This window comes from Rhinoderma darwinii, chromosome 9 (assembly GCF_050947455.1).
Source record: "Rhinoderma darwinii isolate aRhiDar2 chromosome 9, aRhiDar2.hap1, whole genome shotgun sequence".
Taxonomy (NCBI): Eukaryota; Metazoa; Chordata; class Amphibia; order Anura; family Rhinodermatidae; genus Rhinoderma; species Rhinoderma darwinii.
Window position 1 is genome coordinate 75,784,653 of NC_134695.1, and position 18,249 is coordinate 75,802,901.

The following is an 18,249-nucleotide window of genomic DNA, read 5'->3' on the forward strand; positions in this document are numbered from 1 at the left end:
CTCCACCCCATAACAAGCCGCACCCAACAAACTCCACCCCATAACAAGCCGCACCCCAACAAACTCCACCCCATAACAAGCCACACCCAACAAACTCCACCCCATAAGAATCCACACCCCAACAAACCACCCCATAACAAGCCACGCCTCAACAAACTCCACCCCATAACAAGCCGCGCCCCAACAAACTCCACCCCATAACAAGCCGCACCCCAACAAACTCCACCCCATAACAAGCCACACCCAACAAACTCCACCCCATAAGAATCCACACCCCAACAAACCACCCCATAACAAGCCACGCCTCAACAAACTCCACCCCATAACAAGCCACACCCAACAAACTCCACCCCATAACAAGCCACACCCAACAAACTCCACCCCATAACAAGCCACACCCAACAAACTCCACCCCATAACAAGCCACACCCAACAAACTCCACCCCATAACAAGCCACACCCAACAAACTCCACCCCATAACAAGCCACACCCAACAAACTCCACCCCATAACAAGCCACACCCAACAAACCGCACCCCAACAAACTCCACCCCATAACAAGCCACACCCCAACAAACTCCACCCCATAACAAGCCACACCCCAACAAACTCCACCCCATACCAAGCCACACCCCAACAAACTGCACCCCATAGCAAGCCACGCCCCCAAACTCCACCCCATAACAAGCCACGCCTCAACAAACTCCACCCCATAACAATCCACGCCCCAACAAACTCCACCCCATAACAAGCCGCACCCCAACAAACTCCACCCCATAACAAGCCGCACCCCAACAAACTCCACCCCATAACAAGCCGCACCCCAACATACTCCACCCCATAACAAGCCGCACCCCAACAAACTCCACCCCATAACAAGCCACACCCAACAAACTCCACCCCATAACAAGCCACACCCAACAAACTCCACCCCATAACAAGCCACACCCAACAAACTCCACCCCATAACAAGCCACACCCAACAAACTCCACCTCATAACAAGCCGCACCCCAACATACTCCACCCCATAACAAGCCGCACCCCAACAAACTCCACCCCATAACAAGCCGCACCCCAACAAACTCCACCCCATAACAAGCCACACCCAACAAACTCCACCCCATAACAAGCCGCACCCCAACAAACTCCACCCCATAACAAGCCACACCCAACAAACTCCACCCCATAAGAATCCACACCCCAACAAACCACCCCATAACAAGCCACACCCAACCAACTCCACCCCATAAGCCACACCCACCAAACTCCACCCCATAACAAGCTACAACCCCAAAAAGCCAGGCCTTGTCAAAGCCCAAGTGTTAGTAGAAAGAATTGTGAATGGTTGGGAGCTCCGGTTACGTGTACGCAGTGTTATCGCCCCCGGTTACGTGTACGCAGTGTTATCGCCCCCGGTTACGTGTACGCAGTGTTATCATCTCTGGTTACGTGTGCGCAGTGTTATCTTCTCCGGTTACGTGTGCGCTGTGTTATCGCCTCCGGTTACGTGTTCGCGGTGTCATCTCCTCCGGTTACGTGTGCGCTGTGTTATCGCCTCCGGTTACGTGTTCGCGGTGTCATCTCCTCCGGTTACGTGTGCGCGGTGTCATCTCCTCCGGTTACGTGTGCGCGGTGTTATCGCCTCCGGTTACGTGTTCGCGGTGTCATCGCCTCCGGTTACGTGTGCGCGGTGTTATTGCCTCCGGTTACGTGTGCGCGGTGTTATCGCCTCCGGTTACGTGTGCACGGTGTTATCTCCCCGGTTACGTGTGCGCGGTGTTATCTCCTCCGGTTACGTGTACGCAGTGTTATCGCCTCCGGTTACGTGTACGCGGTGTTATCGCCTCCGGTTACGTGTACGCGGTGTTATCGCCTCCGGTTACGTGTGCGAGGTGTTATCTCCTCCGGTCACGTGTACGCGGTGTTATCGCCTCCGGTTACGTGTTCGCGGTGTCATCTCCTCCGGTTACGTGTGCGCGGTGTCATCTCCTCCGGTTACGTGTGCGCGGTGTTATCGCCTCCGGTTACGTGTGCGCGGTGTTATCGCCTCCGGTTACGTGTGCGCGGTGTCATCGCCTCCGGTTACGTGTGCGCGGTGTTATTGCCTCCGGTTACGTGTGCGCGGTGTTATCGCCTCCGGTTACGTGTGCGCGGTGTTATCTCCCCGGTTACGTGTGCGCGGTGTTATCTCCTCCGGTTACGTGTGCGCGTGTTATCGCCTCCGGTTACGTGTACGCGGTGTTATCGCCTCCGGTTACGTGTGCGCGTGTTATCGCCTCCGGTTACGTGTGCGCGGTGTTATCGCCTCCGGTTACGTGTACGCGGTGTCATCTCCTCCGGTTAAGTGTGCGCGGTGTTATCTCCTCTGGTTACGTGTACGCGGTGTCATCTCCTCCGGTTACGTGTACGCGGTGTTATCGCCTCCGGTTACGTGTGCGCGGTGTCATCTCCTCCGGTTACGTGTGCGCGGTATTATTGCCTCCGGTTACGTGTGCGCGGTGTCATCTCCTCCGGTTACGTGTACGCAGTGTTATCGCCTCCGGTTACGTGTACGCGGTGTTATCTCCTCCGGTTACGTGTGCGCGGTATTATTGCCTCCGGTTACGTGTGCGCGGTGTCATCTCCTCCGGTTACGTGTACGCAGTGTTATCGCCTCCGGTTACGTGTACGCGGTGTTATCTTCTCCGGTTACGTGTGCGCGGTGTTATCGCCTCCGGTTACGTGTGCGCGGTGTCATCTCCTCCGGTTACGTGTGCGCGGTGTTATCTCCTCCGGTTACGTGTGCGCGGTGTTATCTCCCCGGTTACGTGTGCGCGGTGTCATCTCCTCCGGTTATGTGTGCGCGGTGTCATCTCCTCCGGTTACGTGTGCGCGGTGTCATCTCCTCTGGTTACGTGTACGCGGTGTTATCGCCTCCGGTTACGTGTGAGCGGTGTTATCGCCTCCGGTTACGTGTACGCGGTGTTATCGCCTCCGGTTACGTGTGCGCGTGTTATCGCCTCCGGTTACGTGTGCGCGGTGTTATCGCCTCCGGTTACGTGTGCGCGGTGTCATCTCCCCGGTTACGTGTACGCGGTGTCATCTCCTCTGGTTACGTGTGCGCGTGTTATCTCCTCCGGTTACGTGTGCGCGGTGTTATCGCCTCCGGTTACGTGTGCGCGGTGTTATCGCCTCCGGTTACGTGTGCGCGGCGTTATCGCCTCCGGTTACGTGTGCGCGGCGTTATCCCCTCCGGTTACGTGTGCGCGGCGTTATCGCCTCCGGTTACGTGTGCGCGGCGTTATCGCCTCCGGTTACGTGTGCGCGGTGTTATCGCCTCCGGTTACGTGTGCGCGGTGTTATCGCCTCCGGTTACGTGTGCGTGGTGTTATCTCCCCGGTTACGTGTGCGCGGTGTTATCTCCTCCGGTTATGTGTGCGCGGTGTTATCGCCCCCGGTTACGTGTGCGCGGTGTTATCGCCCCCGGTTACGTGTGCGCGGTGTTATCGCCTCCGGTTACGTGTGCGCGGTGTCATCTCCTCCGGTTACGTGTGCGCGGTGTCATCTCCTCCGGTTATGTGTACGCGGTGTTATCGCCTCCGGTTATGTGTACGCGGTGTCATCTCCTCCGGTTACGTGTGCGCGGTGTTATCGCCTCCGGTTACGTGTTCGCGGTGTTATCGCCTCCGGTTACGTGTGCGCGGTGTTATCTCCCCGGTTACGTGTACGCGGTGTTATCTCCTCCGGTTACGTGTACGCGGTGTTATCGCCTCCGGTTACGTGTGCGCGGTGTCATCTCCTCCGGTTACGTGTGCGCGTGTTATCGCCTCCGGTTACGTGTGCGCGTGTCATCTCCTCCGGTTACGTGTGCGCGGTGTCATCTCCTCCGGTTACGTGTACGCGGTGTTATCGCCTCCGGTTACGTGTGCGCGGTGTCATCTCCTCCGGTTACGTGTGCGCGTGTCATCTCCTCCGGTTACGTGTGCGCGTGTTATCGCCTCCGGTTACGTGTACGCGGTGTTATCGCCTCCGGTTACGTGTGCGCGGTGTTATCGCCTCCGGTTACGTGTGCGCGGTGTTATCGCCCCCGGTTACGTGTGCGCGGTGTTATCGCCTCCGGTTACGTGTGCGCGGTGTCATCTCCTCCGGTTACGTGTGCGCGGTGTCATCTCCTCCGGTTATGTGTACGCGGTGTTATCGCCTCCGGTTATGTGTACGCGGTGTCATCTCCTCCGGTTACGTGTGCGCGGTGTTATCGCCTCCGGTTACGTGTACGCGGTGTTATCGCCTCCGGTTACGTGTTCGCGGTGTTATCGCCTCCGGTTACGTGTGCGCGGTGTTATCTCCCCGGTTACGTGTACGCGGTGTTATCTCCTCCGGTTACGTGTACGCGGTGTTATCTCCTCCGGTTACGTGTGCGCGGTGTCATCGCCTCCGGTTACGTGTGCGCGGTGTCATCTCCTCCGGTTACGTGTGCGCGAGTTATCGCCTCCGGTTACGTGTACGCGGTGTTATCGCCTCCGGTTACGTGTGCGCGGTGTCATCTCCTCCGGTTACGTGTGCGCGGTGTTATCGCCTCCGGTTACGTGTACGCGGTGTTATCGCCTCCGGTTACGTGTGCGCGGTGTCATCTCCTCCGGTTACGTGTACGCGGTGTTATCGCCTCCGGTTACGTGTGCGCGTGTCATCTCCTCCGGTTACGTGTGCGCGGTGTCATCTCCTCCGGTTACGTGTGCGCGGTGTTATCTCCTCCGGTTACGTGTGCGCGGTGTTATCGCCTCCGGTTACGTGTACGCGGTGTCATCGCCTCCGGTTACGTGTGCGCGGTGTCATCTCCTCCGGTTACGTGTGCGCGTGTCATCTCCTCCGGTTACGTGTGCGCGGTGTCATCTCCTCCGGTTACGTGTGCGCGTGTCATCTCCTCCGGTTACGTGTGCGCGGTGTCATCTCCTCCGGTTACGTGTGCGCGGTGTTATCTCCTCCGGTTACGTGTGCGCGGTGTTATCGCCTCCGGTTACGTGTACGCGGTGTTATCGCCTCCGGTTACGTGTTCGCGGTGTCATCTCCTCCGGTTACGTGTGCGCGGTGTTATCTCCTCCGGTTACGTGTGCGCGGTGTTATCTCCTCCGGTTACGTGTGCGCGGTGTTATCGCCTCCGGTTACGTGTGCGCGGTGTTATCGCCTCCGGTTACGTGTGCGCGGTGTTATCGCCTCCGGTTACGTGTACGCGGTGTTATCGCCTCCGGTTACGTGTACGCGGTGTTATCTCCTCCGGTTACGTGTACGCGGTGTTATCTCCTCCGGTTACGTGTACGCGGTGTTATCTCCTCCGGTTACGTGTACGCGGTGTTATCTCCTCCGGTTACGTGTGCGCGGTGTTATCTCCTCCGGTTACGTGTACGCGGTGTTATCGCCTCCGGTTACGTGTACGCGGTGTTATCTCCTCCGGTTACGTGTACGCGGTGTTATCTCCTCCGGTTACGTGTACGCGGTGTTATCTCCTCCGGTTACGTGTACGCGGTGTTATCTCCTCCGGTTACGTGTGCGCGGTGTTATCTCCTCCGGTTACGTGTACGCGGTGTTATCTCCTCCGGTTACGTGTACGCGGTGTTATCGCCTCCGGTTACGTGTACGCGGTGTTATCGCCTCCGGTTACGTGTACGCGGTGTTATCGCCTCCGGTTACGTGTACGCGGTGTTATCTCCTCCGGTTACGTGTACGCGGTGTTATCGCCTCCGGTTACGTGTACGCGGTGTTATCTCCTCCGGTTACGTGTGCGCGGTGTTATCTCCTCCGGTTACGTGTACGCGGTGTTATCGCCTCCGGTTACGTGTACGCGGTGTTATCGCCTCCGGTTACGTGTGAGCGGTGTTATCGCCCCCGGTTACGTGTGCGCGGTGTCATCGCCTCCGGTTACGCGTGCGCGGTGTCATCTCCTCCGGTTACGTGTGCGCGTGTTATCGCCTCCGGTTACGTGTGCGCGTGTTATCGCCTCCGGTTACGTGTACGCGGTGTTATCGCCTCCGGTTACGTGTGCGCGGTTTTATTGCCTCCGGTTACGTGTACGCTGTGTTATCGCCTCCGGTTACGTGTGCGCGGTGTTATCGCCCCCGGTTACGTGTGCGCGGTGTTATCGCCTCCGGTTACGTGTGCGCGGTGCTATCGCCTCCGGTTTCTGCGTGTGGCGCTCACATAGGACGCGGTTCTGCCGTCACATTCATTGATGGAGCCAGTAAACGTGTCAGGACCCGGAGATGACAGAGTTTTCCCCGGATTTTCTTCATTAAATTGTACATTTGGTGCTAGAATTTTCCGTGGGAAAGACTGAAGAAATGGTTCACTTTACCTCTCACAGATCCACTGGTCAGGAATGGTGGGGGTATTTTTCGTGACCCCCTCCGCATATAAAGGAACATTATATCACATATGTCTGACATCAGGTACATTGTAACACTGATAACTCAGTGATTAATGTTGTACAAATAAAGTTGTTACAAAAAAAATGCTTGGGAAAAAAAAGAGCGCATTTTGATTGCTCCTGCCTGGTGAAGGGGCGGGGTTTGCTTAGTTGAGACGAGAGCAGCAGATCGTCGAGTCCCAGCATTATTCAGCAGGTCTAGAAGCCGGGAACATGGTGAGTGTGCGGCCTGGGAGCGGGAGGAAGTGGAGGCCGCGGGGATCACAGCACGGGGAGACCTAGCTCTGCTATCACTACAACACCCAGGGATGGAGGAGACGTAGCCGGCAGCCGTAGAGGCGTGTGTGCCCTAATATCAGGGGAGGGGGCGTCGTTGCCCTAATACCTCTGGTAGTGATCCTTGTAACACGGGGCAGGATGGAGGTGTTATGATGTCATCATTGTTCCCCGGGGCAGGATGGAGGTGTTGTGATGTCATCATTGTTCCCCGGGGCAGGATGGAGGTGTTGTGATGTCATTGTTCCCCGGGGCAGGATTGAGGTGTTGTGATGTCATTGTTCCCCGGGGCAGGAAGGAGGTGTTGTGATGTCATTGTTCCCTGGGGCAGGATGGATGTGTTGTGATGTCATTGTTCCCTGGGGCAGGATGGATGTGTTGTGATGTCATTGTTCCCTGGGGCAGGATGGAGGTGTTGAGATGTCATCGTCATTGTTCCCTGGGGCAGGATGGAGGTGTTGTGATGTCATCGTCCTTGTTCCCCGGGGCAGGATGGAGGTGTTGTGATGTCATCATTGTTCCCCGGGGCAGGAAGGCGGTGTTGTGATGTCATCATTGTTCCCCGGGGCAGGAAGGTGGTGTTGTGATGTCATCATTGTTCCCTGGGGCAGGATGGAGGTGTTGTGATGTCATTGTTTCTGGGGCTGCGCGGGAGATGTAGCCTGGGATGTGTAATCTGTGGCGCTGAACCCCCATAGTTTGCGCCATCCTGGGGTTCCTGTCACTGCTGGTTCGGAGCTTGTGTTGCATGTATGTTGGGGGGTGTTGTGGATCGGTCCCCACCTCTGCTACATGCAGCCCCGGAGGTGTAGAGGATGATTGACCGCTGTCAGAAACTTTCCCTGCGGCTCCGGACTTCAGACTGATCGCTCTCACCTACACTGATACATTGTAACAAGCCCTCTCCTGTGTGAGCAGGACTGGTGAGGACAAGTTTTCAGCCCCTGGAAGTAAACCAGAATGTTCTTATCCATTGACAGAAAGCAGAGATCTTAAACAGTGAAGAATTGAAAACAAAGAAATTAATTATATTATTCCAGTTCCCTCAGTGCAGCCGGACACCGCGCGGTTTTTGGACATGCGGCACCTTTTTGTATTTAACCCTTGACGTGCTCTCCCGCATAGTTTTCCGCTCGGTCACGCGTTTCCTACGTGTTATCGCGGCAAATCTGCAGCGTAATACGGAACCAGTAAATGAGATTTCAAGTTCTGTCATTCACGCGCTGGGGTTCTTTTCTGCGCGTAAATTGACCTGCGGGGCGTATTTAAAATCTGCAGCGCGTCAATTTATCCTGCGTTTCCACCTCGGAATTGTATCTGACGAGTTTAAAAAAAACCAAAAAACACCCCACCAAAATCTGCAGCATAAAACGCGCCGGTCCCCGCAGAAAAATCTACAAACCGACCACAAAGACGCAATCCGGTGCGGATTTTACCTGCATTCACTTGTGGATTTTCTGCGTCAAGTTCCGCAACGTGTGCGTGTAGCCTGAGGGTTTCCGCTGTGTAACGCTGCGCTCAGGGCAGAGCCGCCATCTTTCTGTCACTTTCACTTTTACTTTGCGGCTCGTGATTTCCTACAGACGTCTCCTCTCCTGAGGCTGATCCTACAAGGGAAACAGAAGTGTTCAGTGTCCGCAGCCCCCCCAGTGCTACAATGTGTCCGCAGCCCCCCCAGTGCTACAATGTGTCCGCAGCCCCCCCAGTGCTACAATGTGTCCGCAGCCCCCCCAGTGCTACAATGTGTCCGCAGCCCCCCCAGTGCTACAATGTGTCCGCAGCCCCCCCAGTGCTACAATGTGTCCGCAGCCCCCCTAGTGCTACAATGTGTCCGCAGCCCCCCCCAGTGCTACAATGTGTCCGCAGCCCCCCCCAGTGCTACAATGTGTCCGCGGCCCCCCCAGTGCTACAATGTGTCCGCGGCCCCCCCAGTGCTACAATGTGTCCGCGGCCCCCCCAGTGCTACAATGTGTCCGCGGCCCCCCCAGTGCTACAATGTGTCCGCGGCCCCCCCAGTGCTACAATGTGTCCGCGGCCCCCCCAGTGCTACAATGTGTCCGCGGCCCCCCCAGTGCTACAATGTGTCCGCGGCCCCCCCAGTGCTACAATGTGTCCGCAGCCCCCCCAGTGCTACAATGTGTCCGCAGCCCCCCCCCCCCAAATTCTACAATGTATCCCTGCCCTCCAGTGCTACAATGTATGCACAGCCCAGTAGAAGGGGATCTATAGGGGACATTACAGTATGGATCGGTAGATGGGAATCCATAGGTACCCTCCCCTATACGTCCCGGCTTAGATGTTACTTATAGTTGTTATTTGCGTCCACATTGTAAAAGTAAAATCGGGAACTTCGTAACTTGCAGATCTTCGTCGCCCAATGTTACATAATTAGTACATGTGAATGGGAATGTGCCGTCCGCCATTGTCTTACATGTGACATAACACTGAGGACATCGCTAGGAGGGACCCCTGATCAGCTGTAGATGTGACCCCTGATCAGCTGTAGATGTGGCCCCTGATCAGCTGTAGATGTGACCCCTGATCAGCTGTAGATGTGACCCCTGATCAGCTGTAGATGTGACCCCTGATCAGCTGTAGATGTGACCCCTGATCAGCTGTAGATGTGGCCCCCTGATCAGCTGTAGATGTGGCCCCTGATCAGCTGTAGATGTGACCCCTGATCAGCTGTAGATGTGACCCCTGATCAGTTGTAGATGTGACCCCTGATCAGCTGTAGATGTGACCCCTGATCAGCTGTAGATGTGACCCCTGATCAGCTGTAGATGTGACCCCTGATCAGCTGTAGATGTGACCCCTGATCAGCTGTAGATGTGACCCCTGATCAGCTGTAGATGTGACCCCTGATCAGCTGTAGATGTGACCCCTGATCAGCTGTAGATGTGACCCCTGATCAGCTGTAGATGTGACCCCCTGATCAGCTGTAGATGTGGCCCCTGATCAGCTGTAGATGTGGCCCCTGATCAGCTGTAGATGTGGCCCCTGATCAGCTGTAGATGTGGCCCCTGATCAGCTGTAGATGTGACCCCTGATCAGCTGTAGATGTGACCCCTGATCAGCTGTAGATGTGACCCCTGATCAGCTGTAGATGTGACCCCTGATCAGCTGTAGATGTGGCCCCCTGATCAGCTGTAGATGTGGCCCCTGATCAGCTGTAGATGTGACCCCTGATCAGCTGTAGATGTGACCCCTGATCAGCTGTAGATGTGGCCCCCTGATCAGCTGTAGATGTGACCCCCTGATCAGCTGTAGATGTGGCCCCCTGATCAGCTGTAGATGTGGCCCCCTGATCAGCTGTAGATGTGGCCCCTGATCAGCTGTAGATGTGACCCCTGATCAGCTGTAGATGTGACCCCTGATCAGCTGTAGATGTGACCCCTGATCAGCTGTAGATGTGGCCCCTGATCAGCTGTAGATGTGACCCCTGATCAGCTGTAGATGTGACCCCTGATCAGCTGTAGATGTGACCCCTGATCAGCTGTAGATGTGACCCCTGATCAGCTGTAGATGTGGCCCCTGATCAGCTGTAGATGTGACGGTCCCGGGATATGAGGGTCTCACGTTGCCTTGTTATCCGCTTCCCGTTAATCATGGTGTCTGTTTTGATTCCCGCAGTTTCGTAACCAGTATGACAACGATGTGACCGTGTGGAGCCCCCAGGTAAGCGCCGCCGCCTCGTAGTTTGTCCTGCGCAGAACTTGTTTATTTCTTCCACAATCCCGAGCTTTGCGCCTCCGAGAGAGAAAATATCCCCCAAAGACTCGACTGAGCGGACGCCTTGTGATCCTTCCAACATCAAAGGGATCTGAATATTGGTTAAACTGACGGCCGTTATGGGGCGGAGTCCTAGAGCGGCTGCTGCGTACACAGAACGGGGGCGGCCGTTATTACGGTAACATTCGGTGTAGGCGTCAGGTGATCTCGTTATCTGGACGCAGTATCCGCGCTGATTTATTAACTCTACTACCACATCAGCGTGATTAATAATCCCCCGCACGGTGCAGTCCTCATCTAATAGACCCTCTGTAATGTGACTCCCTAGGACTAAATCTACAAATACCACTGAGTAACATTCAATACTTCTCTTGTATTGATCCCGAGAGACCTCATGTACTGAGGAGAGGGCACCAGTGAGATGTGATTTCCTTCAGCCTAATAACCAAAAATGCAGCTTTAGCTGTGACTGGAGTACGACATGTTAGTTGCAGACGAGTAACGGGGCAAAGTATGAGTGGATTTATTCTGTTATGTGACCTGATCCTGTTCTAGAATCGTCAGTGTTTAAAGTTGAAGCAGAAAGCGTCAGATTCCCGGAGAATCCTGTAATTCCGGTCGTCAATTTCCGTTTATTGTTCGATCTTGTGCGGCGTCTGACACGTTCCCATCACGCCGATCTCTGATTACTGGATTTTATCGCTTGTCCTCCAGGGCCGGATCCATCAGATCGAGTATGCGATGGAAGCCGTGAAGCAAGGCTCTGCCACTGTGGGCCTGAAGTCCAAGACGCACGCTGTCCTCGTAGCCTTAAAGGTACAGTCACCCATTTTTTTGTAACCAGGGATTAATAAACAGATGTTGGGGTGATCCTGTATTTATGCAGTAGAATATTAATTTCTCCTCTCACCCTTTCTGCGTTGTTCAGGAATTATTTGGTCAGGGGCCCCTGTGCCAGAACAATATATGGGCCCCACATCACTATAATAATCCACCAGTAATTGTGAACCCTGAAATTCATTAGCTCAGTCCTTTATATGCAATATCCTAGACCAAGGGAAGCTTCTAGCTGATTTTTAAGGTTGCAGTCGGGCCCCTTACTTACAGGGCCTCTGCATGTTATATGTCTGCCTGTGAATAAAGTTACCAATCTCCTGTCTTCCTGCCGTGGTGGCCCCGGACCAGTGCACGTGCAGCCGTGGTGGCCCCGGACCAGTGCACGTGCAGCCGTGGTGGCCGGAAAGTCTTTGCTGTATAGTAGACTGCCTCTTCGTGCTGCACAGACTTATCGTAGGAATCTTCCATTAGGCAGCAGGAGGAGTGAGAAATATCACAGTAAATATTATGGGAGGAAGATTGTAAGGGGAAGATGCACTAATTTACGGACAGCAGATCACACTTAGTTTAACCCCTTAGTGACCGCGATTACGCCTTTTCACGGTGGTCACTAAGGGACCTTATTCTGAGGCATAAGCCGGCCGTGGGCGTCCTGTGCCCGGAGGAGCGGATGCTCAGATGTCTGACAGCCGGGCTCCTGCTCTAATGGCCAGGATCAGAGTTACCTCGGATTCCGACTGTTTAACCCCTTAGATGCTGTGGCCAATAGTGACTGCAGCATCTAAGTGGTTTACAGAGGGTAGGGGGCTCCCTCTGCCATCCATCGGTTCCATACCCCACCCCAAAAAAATGTAATAAAGAGTTAAGTCACATGTACTCCAAATTGGTTACACCTGCAAAAAAAGCAAGCCCTCCCATGGCTACAGCGACGGAAAAATGAGTCATGGCTCTGAATGAGACAATGGAAAAAACGGATAATATTGTTTGCTCATTAAGGGCCAAAAGCGGCTTCTCATTATGTGACCAGCTGAGGGTTTGTTACAATAGATCAGTTGTGTTCTGTAGAAGGGTCCGGCACGTCCTCGGCTGTGATTCGATAATGAACTGGTTTTTATCCTCTGCGCAGAGAGCTCAGTCTGAACTGGCCGCACATCAGAAGAAGATCCTGAACGTGGACAATCACGTGGGTATATCCATTGCTGGACTCACCGCGGACGCTCGCCTCTTGTGGTCAGTAAAACCCATCCCCCAACCAGCTCTGCACAATTTACCATATAAAGCATTCTTGTGTTCTAGTGAAATCCCATTCATTCGTCATCTGAGACTTCGCAGGTGCTGGATTAGCAGATCTTGAATATCAGATGCCGGATTAGAGGATTGATAATTTGCGGCTTCCGCGTGTCCCGCTGTTCGGTGGTGATCTCTGTGCTGTGTCTTTGCAGTAACTTTATGCGTCAGGAGTGTCTGGATTCGCGGTTCGTCTTTGACCGTTCTCTCCCGGTGTCGCGGCTCGTCTCGCTGATCGGCAGTAGTATCCTTACACCTTATTACAGCGGCGTGTTCTCCGGACTCTTCACGTAAGCTTCCCCTTGTTGTTTATATTTCTACCCATCACTGGGTGTTTCCCACGAGCCGCGTGCGTTTAGCGTACGGCCTCCTGCACACGATCGTTTTGGTTTTGCGGTTGCAGTTTCGCTGGACTGCAGAAAGCCGTATTGTGCATCCGTGTGTGATCCACAACAACCCGCCAGTATTGGTCAATCCGTAAATTCAGACCATAAAATGACTTGTCCTGATGTTTTGCGGCCCCCGCACCGATCCGTGTAAATCCTGGTGGTGTGCATGCGGTCATAGAAAACGGGCCCACAATTTATCCGCAAAACTGTGGATAAATTGCGGTTGCAAATATCCGGTCGTGTGCATGAGGCCTAAGGCTGCGCAGAGACTCCGGGCCGCAGTCACGAGACTTTTATTATTCTGTATGGGGATGAGTAGCGCGCGGTGTTCCTCTGTGAGACGGCGCCGTGTACTGACTGTTTCCAGCGTATATTCCTTAACCGTGTCCAGAAACCCAAATTCCAACCCAGCGCTACGGCCGGAGACCTTATGGAGTGGGACTTCTCATTGCCGGATATGACGTAAGTGTTCACACCGAGATAAAGGGAAGTCGTCCGATTAGAAACACATTTGTAGCAACGTCCGCAGGCCTAAAAAACGTCTGCTGCATTATGGGCCGCCACCCCCCTTTACATATGAGGGAATGTGTAGATAATCTAGTGGTGGGATCCCCATCAGGCCCCCCCCCCCCCTTATTAGCCACAATGGAGCAGCTCTGACACCTGTGCGTTATACTGACGGACGCTCAAGGAAAAGGGACCACCACTATAATGTGGACTTCCTAAAGGAGCTCTCCGACATCTGGGACCCATCGGAGGTGTCCTGTCTGCATGCACTGACCCTGGGGGGGGGACTGGTCTATATACAGGGTACATGGGTTGTTCTGTATCCATATAGCAGCCTGAAGCTCCGCCCCCACCATGCAGCAGAAACAAGAAGATCCATCTGTACTAACACGAGGGGGGGTGGGGGGGGGGTCATATGACATAATAACCGGGAGATCCGGTCGTTGTAGATAATGTGGTCGTCTCTGGTGAGGTCCGGTCTCGGCACCGCTGGAGTAAAGTCTCTATAGGACGATCGCTGCTCAGAGATCAGACATCGCATGCGGAGCGAGAGTCCAGCCAAACCAGGACCGCGTATACAGAATGTCACGGAAATCTCTGAGCAGCACCAGAGGGGTTAAATTGTCCTAGACGGCCTTTATTCTGGGAACCAGCGGTGGCCGGAGATCAGGGGCTTCACCCGTGACTTCTCACGCTGCTCCTGTTCATTATGTTCTTCTTATGTTTTACCTGCCAGGACATGGGGCCGCACATCTTCCAAACCTGCCCCTCTGCAAACTACTTTGACTGCAGAGCGATGTCTATCGGGGCCCGGTCACAGTCGGCTCGCACTTACCTGGAGAGACGCATGTCCGAGTTCACTGACTGTGAGTCCAACGCAGCGTTTCATCAGAGCCATGGATGGGGGGGGGGGATCGTACATTGTATGATGGGTGTATAGATACATAGGGAGGTGGGGGGTTGATAAAATAAGAGAGCGGCGGTCGGATACAGGGTGACGGGTGGAGTTATAGATACAGGGTGACGGGTGGAGTTATAGAGACAGCGGTGATGTCGGATACAGGGTGACGGGTGGAGTTATAGATACAGCGGTGATGTCGGATACAGGGTGACGGGTGGAGTTATAGATACAGCGGTGATGTCGGATACAGGGTGACGGGTGGAGTTATAGATACAGCGGTGATGTCGGATACAGGGTGACGGGTGGAGTTATAGATACAGCGGTGATGTCGGATACAGGGTGACGGGTGGAGTTATAGATACAGCGGTGATGTCGGATACAGGGTGACGGGTGGAGTTATAGATACAGCGGTGATGTCGGATACAGGGTGACGGGTGGAGTTATAGATACAGCGGTGATGTCGGATACAGGGTGACGGGTGGAGTTATAGATACAGCGGTGATGTCGGATACAGGGTGACGGGTGGAGTTATAGATACAGCGGTGATGTCGGATACAGGGTGACGGGTGGAGTTATAGATACAGCGGTGATGTCGGATACAGGGTGACGGGTGGAGTTATAGATACAGCGGTGATGTCGGATACAGGGTGACGGGTGGAGTTATAGATACAGCGGTGATGTCGGATACAGGGTGACGGGTGGAGTTATAGAGACAGCGGTGATGTCGGATACAGGGTGACGGGTGGAGTTGTAGATACAGCGGTGATGTCGGATACAGGGTGACGGGTGGAGTTGTAGATACAGCGGTGATGTCGGATACAGGGTAATGGGTGGAGTTATAGATACAGCGGTGATGTCGGATACAGGGTGACGGGTGGAGTTATAGATACAGCGGTGATGTCAGATACAGGGTGACGGGTGGAGTTGTAGATACAGCGGTGATGTCGGATACAGGGTGACGGGTGGAGTTATAGATACAGCGGTGATGTCGGATACAGGGTGACGGGTGAGTTATAGATACAGCGGTGATGTCGGATACAGGGTGACGGGTGGAGTTATAGATACAGCGGTGATGTCGGATACAGGGTGACGGGTGGAGTTATAGATACAGCGGTGATGTCGGATACAGGGTGACGGGTGGAGTTATAGATACAGCGGTGATGTCGGATACAGGGTGACGGGTGGAGTTGTAGATACAGCGGTGATGTCGGATACAGGGTGACGGGTGGAGTTGTAGATACAGCGGTGATGTCGGATACAGGGTGACGGGTGGAGTTATAGATACAGCGGTGATGTCGGATACAGGGTGACGGGTGGAGTTATAGAGACAGCGGTGATGTCGGATACAGGGTGACGGGTGGAGTTATAGAGACAGCGGTGATGTCGGATACAGGGTGACGGGTGGAGTTATAGATACAGCGGTGATGTCGGACACCGTGTGATGGGGGTGGAGTATTTGGGGACTTTCAGGCTCCTGACTGATGTGATTGATGTTCCTCACAGGTAATCTGAACGAGTTGGTTAAGCACGGGCTCCGCGCCTTGAGAGAGACTCTTCCTGCAGAACAAGACCTGACGACAAAGGTAACAACTGGATGTCACATCCGAGCGGTCCGTGACCTGACGTCAGACGCGTTACAGGAGGGGGGGCAGAAATGAAACCAGAACGGAATCAAACAGACAACCATCATTCAGATGAGGCGCATCACTTTAGAATGTAGTTTGTGGTTCAAGAGCTCTGCTTGTTGTCAGTTAACGGAAACTTGCTTGTTTATGTCCAGAAGCTAATGAGCCATCCGGACAGTCCTGCTTATAAAACTCTTATCTGCACTGATACATTGTAGCAAACCCTCTGCTATAAGTAGTATTAGGTCTGTACCAGTTTTCAGCCTCTGGATGTAAACCATGTTTCCGTTCACTTGCAGCAAGCAGGGATCTTGAAACGGTGTGGAAATTAAACACATTCTTAGAAAGTCGCAGAACTTCTTAGTACACAGTGATTCCGCTTTATTTGCAGGTCGCTGGCCCTTCGCAACCTCTCGTCAAAGTGATAAACGTTCTGGTCGGTTGTTTCCATGACGACCAATATGGCGGCTGTTACAGATTTTAAAGAGGTTGCCGGCCAGACTTGTGTAGGGAAACCCGTCTATGCTGCCATTCAGGAGTCTGATAAAGCTGGGTGACCACTGACGAGCTGTGGCCTCTGCTCTGGGCCGATGGGTTTCCTGTGTAGATACATCGCAGCTGATAAATGTCGGGGTTCGGGGGGTCCAGGACTGCAGAGCTGAGGGAGACGGCGATGAACAAGTCTGGAGTAACGGCCTTTTTGTGTCCGCAGAACGTTTCCATCGGCATTGTGGGTAAAGAACTGGAGTTTACAATCTATGACGATAATGAAGTGGCCCCGTTCCTGGAAGGACTAGAAGAGCGGCCGCAGAGGAAGGTGGGTCACGTGACGCGGCGCGGCTTTATATACGGGAATATATTAGAAGCCAACGTTACCGTTAACCCCTTAATGACCAGCTTTTGCCTCTGCCTTTCACCAGTCATGACATGTTTTTTTTTTCCTTGACGTGGCAGCGCGAGGCCTTGTTTTATGCGGGAGAAATAGGATTTATTTATTTTTTCTCGTCGTTTGGGGGTAGAAAAAATTATTTTTACGGCATGAATATAAGAAAGAGCGATTCTCTGCAGTTTTTCTTTCTTTTTTTTATCCCGTTCACGTTAGATTAATTCTTCAGGTTATTCCGGTCGTGTAGATGCCGAATAGGTGTAGGTTTTTTGTTTTTATGGAATGTAGGGGCAAAAAAATATATTTTACCCAAAATAATGCCTTTTTTTTTTTTTTTTTAAAATCCCATGAAGGGAGAACTTTACTTAACTTTTATTTTTTTACTATTCGCATTCTCCTGGAGCGAATACATTATACAGAGTCACTGACATCACATAGTGGGCTCAACCTGCAGGCAAACTGAACAGACACCCCTCAGGTCCTTTCTAGGCCCCCAGGGCTGGCCGCAGAGGGATCTTTGATCACGTCTCTGATGAAGAGATCAAAGAGGGGGGTTCCCTTTGACCATGCAGCAGTCATACCGCGGCAATCAAAGTGTTAAACAGCTGGAGTGGGAATGTTTTCGGACCCCCGCTGTATTCCGCAGGCTGCTCTGAGATCAGGAGCTGTAAGTTGCAGCTTCTGCTTAGAGGACGAGCGCTCATCAGCCTCTTCTACAGCGAAGCCAAAAGACGTCGCTGTAGACTAAGCACCTGCGCCGCCTGCCGTCAAGACGGTGGGCGGTCGTTAAGGAGTTAAATTCCTTTAATCTGGGATCTAAAAAAATCTGGATTATCAGGTGCTGGATTAAAGGAATTGGCCGGTGTGACTCGTACTTGTTGTTGTGCGGGGCTGTGAGTCGGCGGCATCTTTGTCTAACGGGGGATTTTCTCTTCTTCAGGTGGCGGCCCCGGCGGAGGATCCGGTGGAGAAGCCTGAAGAGCCCATGGAGCACTAGGTTCTGGATTATTTTTATACATCTGTATTCAGCTCCGACTCTTCGTGTATCCGGTAGGGGGAGGGGCGGTTTGTATCATTTTGCGTTGTCATTGATGAAACGTGATTCCAATAAAATATTTTTTTTTCTTGAATTTGAGTTTCTTGGTGAAAGTTCTTATACAGAGGCATGGATCTGGGCCCCTGTGCTCATACAACGTGGCCCCATAAAGTAGTGTAAAAACGAGGCTCTTCATGACTTCTGAAAAGAATGCGAAAAATGGTGCAGGCGAATAAACCGGTGTCCACATCCTGCCGATAACCGCAGGACCGCCGATAACCTTCATCTAACGCGGTGATTGGCAGAAACGTCATTTCATCGTTCCTGTATAGAAAACGTCAGTGCACCGGGAACGTTTCCAGCAAGACACGTGAC

General features: G+C 53.4%; 1 protein-coding gene across 1 annotated transcript; it reads left to right on the forward strand.

The window, feature by feature from the left end:
• Positions 1-6,549: 6,549 nt before the first annotated feature.
• Positions 6,550-17,968, forward strand: PSMA1 (proteasome 20S subunit alpha 1). Its single transcript, XM_075838204.1, has 10 exons — positions 6,550-6,614; positions 10,308-10,352; positions 11,121-11,222; positions 12,370-12,473; positions 12,686-12,774; positions 13,311-13,381; positions 14,163-14,292; positions 15,831-15,910; positions 16,665-16,769; positions 17,779-17,968. Exons 1-10 carry the CDS (start codon positions 6,612-6,614, stop codon positions 17,833-17,835), a joined length of 786 nt encoding a protein of 261 aa, XP_075694319.1. The 5' UTR covers positions 6,550-6,611; the 3' UTR covers positions 17,836-17,968.
• The last annotated feature ends 281 nt before the right edge of the window (positions 17,969-18,249 follow it).

What these genes read in the sequence shown, in the direction of transcription:
- PSMA1 (XM_075838204.1), top strand. An exon ending in CGTCTCGCTGATCGGCAGTA is followed by an intron (nt 12,775 to 13,310) that starts GTATCCTTACAC and finishes AACCGTGTCCAG; the next exon opens with AAACCCAAATTCCAACCCAG. An exon ending in TTCTCATTGCCGGATATGAC is followed by an intron (nt 13,382 to 14,162) that starts GTAAGTGTTCAC and finishes TTTACCTGCCAG; the next exon opens with GACATGGGGCCGCACATCTT.